General features: G+C 39.1%; 1 protein-coding gene across 1 annotated transcript; it reads left to right on the forward strand.

The window, feature by feature from the left end:
* Nucleotides 1–930: 930 nt before the first annotated feature.
* ripply2 (ripply transcriptional repressor 2) lies at nt 931–1,960 on the forward strand. Its single transcript, XM_071369210.1, has 3 exons — nt 931–1,168; nt 1,306–1,379; nt 1,561–1,960. Exons 1-3 carry the CDS (start codon nt 1,037–1,039, stop codon nt 1,769–1,771), a joined length of 417 nt encoding a protein of 138 aa, XP_071225311.1. The 5' UTR covers nt 931–1,036; the 3' UTR covers nt 1,772–1,960.
* Nucleotides 1,961–3,043: the final 1,083 nt, after the last annotated feature.

The raw sequence follows: 3,043 nt of genomic DNA on the forward strand, positions 1-3,043 counted from the left end.
GGAGGTAAAAACCTGTCGTTCTTCCCCTAAACAAGGCAGTTAACCCACTGTTCCTAGGCCGTCATTTTAAATAAGATTTTGTTCTTAACTGACTTGCCTAGTTAAATGAAGGTAAAACTTATTTATTTTTTAAATGCTTGCAAAACGTGGTCAATTTCACACCTCGCAGGGTTAATTCACATATAGACCTAGATCTCTTGTAAATGAATCAACCGTTTGGGAGCACAAAAGGTGCGGTGAGGAGGGTGATATGCATTTTAATAAAATGTCTATGATTACTTAACACCTCCCGTTTCAGATGGTCTCAAAAACAATGGTCTCTAAAAACAAACCTAACGCGTGCCGCCGGCGCGCCCATAAACTCCCCCTCCTTTTCTTGACCGCCAGGCGCAGCTTGACCCTGTCCACATATCGGCACGTGCTATTTCACACTTGAAAAGCAAATGGTTCGAAAGGGGAACCACAGTTGCAGAACGAAGGATGTCAGAGAGATTAAGTACATTCGTAGGCCTAAATTAATTGTAAATGTTGGCCTTTAGGTTTAGATGATTCAATTGTATTGATCATATGGATGTTTCGTTTTTAATAATATATATATACAAAAAATAGCTAATAAAAAATAACAATAATGTATTCCTCTCCCTGTTGAGTAGAATACGCTTGAACTTGTCTAAATAAACGTTTAATCAAAAATGTATTATGAATCAAAAGTAGGCCACGCCCCTATTCACACAACTGACTTAGCTAATATTATTTATAATTCTGAGACGTTTACAATATCCCACAACAAAAGTTACACCTATTCTAAAACATGGCCACTCTGGGTGCGAGCGTGACCATATGCTGCAGGTTTTCCAAAGTGTGACTTGACTGACACCTCACCACCGTGGCGCATGGACACTTTGGGCAGTGTCAATGCGCAATTTGACACGAGCACCCTGGCCCGATATATACAAGGCGTCTGACTCGACTTTGTGATCACTCTCAATCGCAAACTCTCAGAGGATTTGCTCGAGACACTCTATCATCAGAAACCATGGAGAATATCATCTCTCATTGTGGATTAACTGGCGCAATCACCGGAGGAAACTCTGTTCAACAGCCCGCTAATTTGTGGAGACCTTGGGATGCCAAAGTAGGCAAGGAATGCAGGGACGCGACACACATGGTTAGTACAGATTACTTTCAAAACTAAATTATTAGTGTCAATAGTTTGTAGAGGAATTAAGTTTGATGTTTCATAGGTCTAGCTATAGTGGACGAAATAGTATGCTAACATGATTGTCTTTCTTTATCCCCTCGCAGCCTTACACAAAGACCATTGGAGGATTTCCAGACACCAAACACTGCAAGAGTCCTCAGATCACTCACCCAGTAAAGTAAGTGAAATTGCCTCAGTAATATCACCAACATACACAGGCTACATTAAATATATGCGTCTCTGTTTGTGCGTAATGGTGATTGAGATGGGCATTCTCTCCATATCTGTTCTCAACTATATCCTAGCCTACTTTGTAATTCCCATTCAAACTCCTAATGTGAGACCGTTTTGTTCTCTAGGTTGTTCTGGCCCAAATCGAGATGCTTCGATTATCTGTACCAGGATGCAGAGATGCTTCTGCGCAACTACCCAGTCCAAGCAACGATCTGCCTCTACGAAGACTCGAGCAGTGATGATGATGAGGACGATAGTGATGATGACGAGGAAGAAGACAGCGTGAAGGAGCTGAATCTAAAAAAAGCCCTTTCTCTCCAATTGAAAAAACGCTGAATGTATATTTTAATATGAAATTATAATATATTCGTGCATAATTTATTTTTTGTAAATATCTGTAAATTTGCCATATGACTAACGAATGACTAACACATTTGTCAGGGTAAACAGCATTTTATATTTATATTTCATAATGGCCTACCTTTATTTAATTTTGTATCCAATGGAGGACGTTGTAATAAAACAGTTATAAACTCAACAATGAGCTCCTTGAATCTGTGGATATGTTGGTTCTTCTTCAACAATCATTTAAAAAGGTTTATTTTGAGGACTATATCTCTTCCTTCGATTAGTTTAATTGACTTTGCTATCTATTATGTCCACCACTACCTTGAATCAAATTCTATTCTAGCATCTTGATCAAAAAAATTATGAGATCCAGGGGCACAACTTTCACTGGGGACAGGGGGCCATGTCCCCCCCACATTCTGAAATTGCATTTTTGTCCCCCCCAGTTTTATCATTGGAATGTGATACAAAACGAGGCAATGGTGTGCTTTAGGACCATGCGGACACCTCCGAGCAGTCGGGTAGGCTGTTTGGAGTGTTTATCTGACTGGATAGATTAAAAAATATATATATATTTATGTCCCCCCTCTTTTAAAACCAAAGTTGCGCCCCTGATCAGATCTATAATTTTGCTGAATACAAAATCTATGAACACCATGCATTTATTATGACCTCTGGTCTAGTAAGCTCCCATAACAACGATTCTCTCTCATATGTATTGATTCACTCAAGACAGATGTTCATTCAAAAATAAAATCAAGAGTGGTTTCATTGATCACTCTGACAGTGATCATTGAGGTGTACGCTACAGTTGAGGAATGATCTGAGACCAAGGCATTTTGTTTGATGATCTAAAAAGAATATGTATCATCCTTGGATGAGAAGCAGAGGTTGCATACATCACTTGGACTGTTGGCCAAGAGCACTTGCGACAGTGTCAGTGTCGCTTACCACTTCCTCTCGTAAAACAACAAAGTGCATAAACAAACAGACTCTCAGAGGACAGTGAGCATGAAAACGCCCTACTCATTAATGCCAAATGTGTGAGCGCCAAATGTCGGAATGCACACTTTCCATATTAAAAGTAATAGACCTAATATTTGTAATTACGTCTCACAGAGTCACGTCAGAATTAGATGTTCATCCATGTATATCAAATGTCAAATTTAGAGGTTGTTGCAAACTTCACATTTTAAAGTGTTTAAGGTTAAGTTTAGGTATTAACTCCGAAATCTTAAGGTTAGACATTAAACTTCACAT

The sequence above is a fragment of the Salvelinus alpinus genome, chromosome 27 (assembly GCF_045679555.1).
Source record: "Salvelinus alpinus chromosome 27, SLU_Salpinus.1, whole genome shotgun sequence".
Lineage (NCBI taxonomy): Eukaryota > Metazoa > Chordata > Actinopteri > Salmoniformes > Salmonidae > Salvelinus > Salvelinus alpinus.

Coding starts and splice junctions, on each gene's coding strand:
- ripply2 (XM_071369210.1), top strand. CDS start 1,037: ATGGAGAATATCATCTCTCATTGTGGATTAACTGGCGCAATCACCGGA. Junction 1,169..1,305: donor GCAGGGACGCGACACACATG/GTTAGTACAGAT, acceptor ATCCCCTCGCAG/CCTTACACAAAGACCATTGG. Junction 1,380..1,560: donor CAGATCACTCACCCAGTAAA/GTAAGTGAAATT, acceptor TTTGTTCTCTAG/GTTGTTCTGGCCCAAATCGA.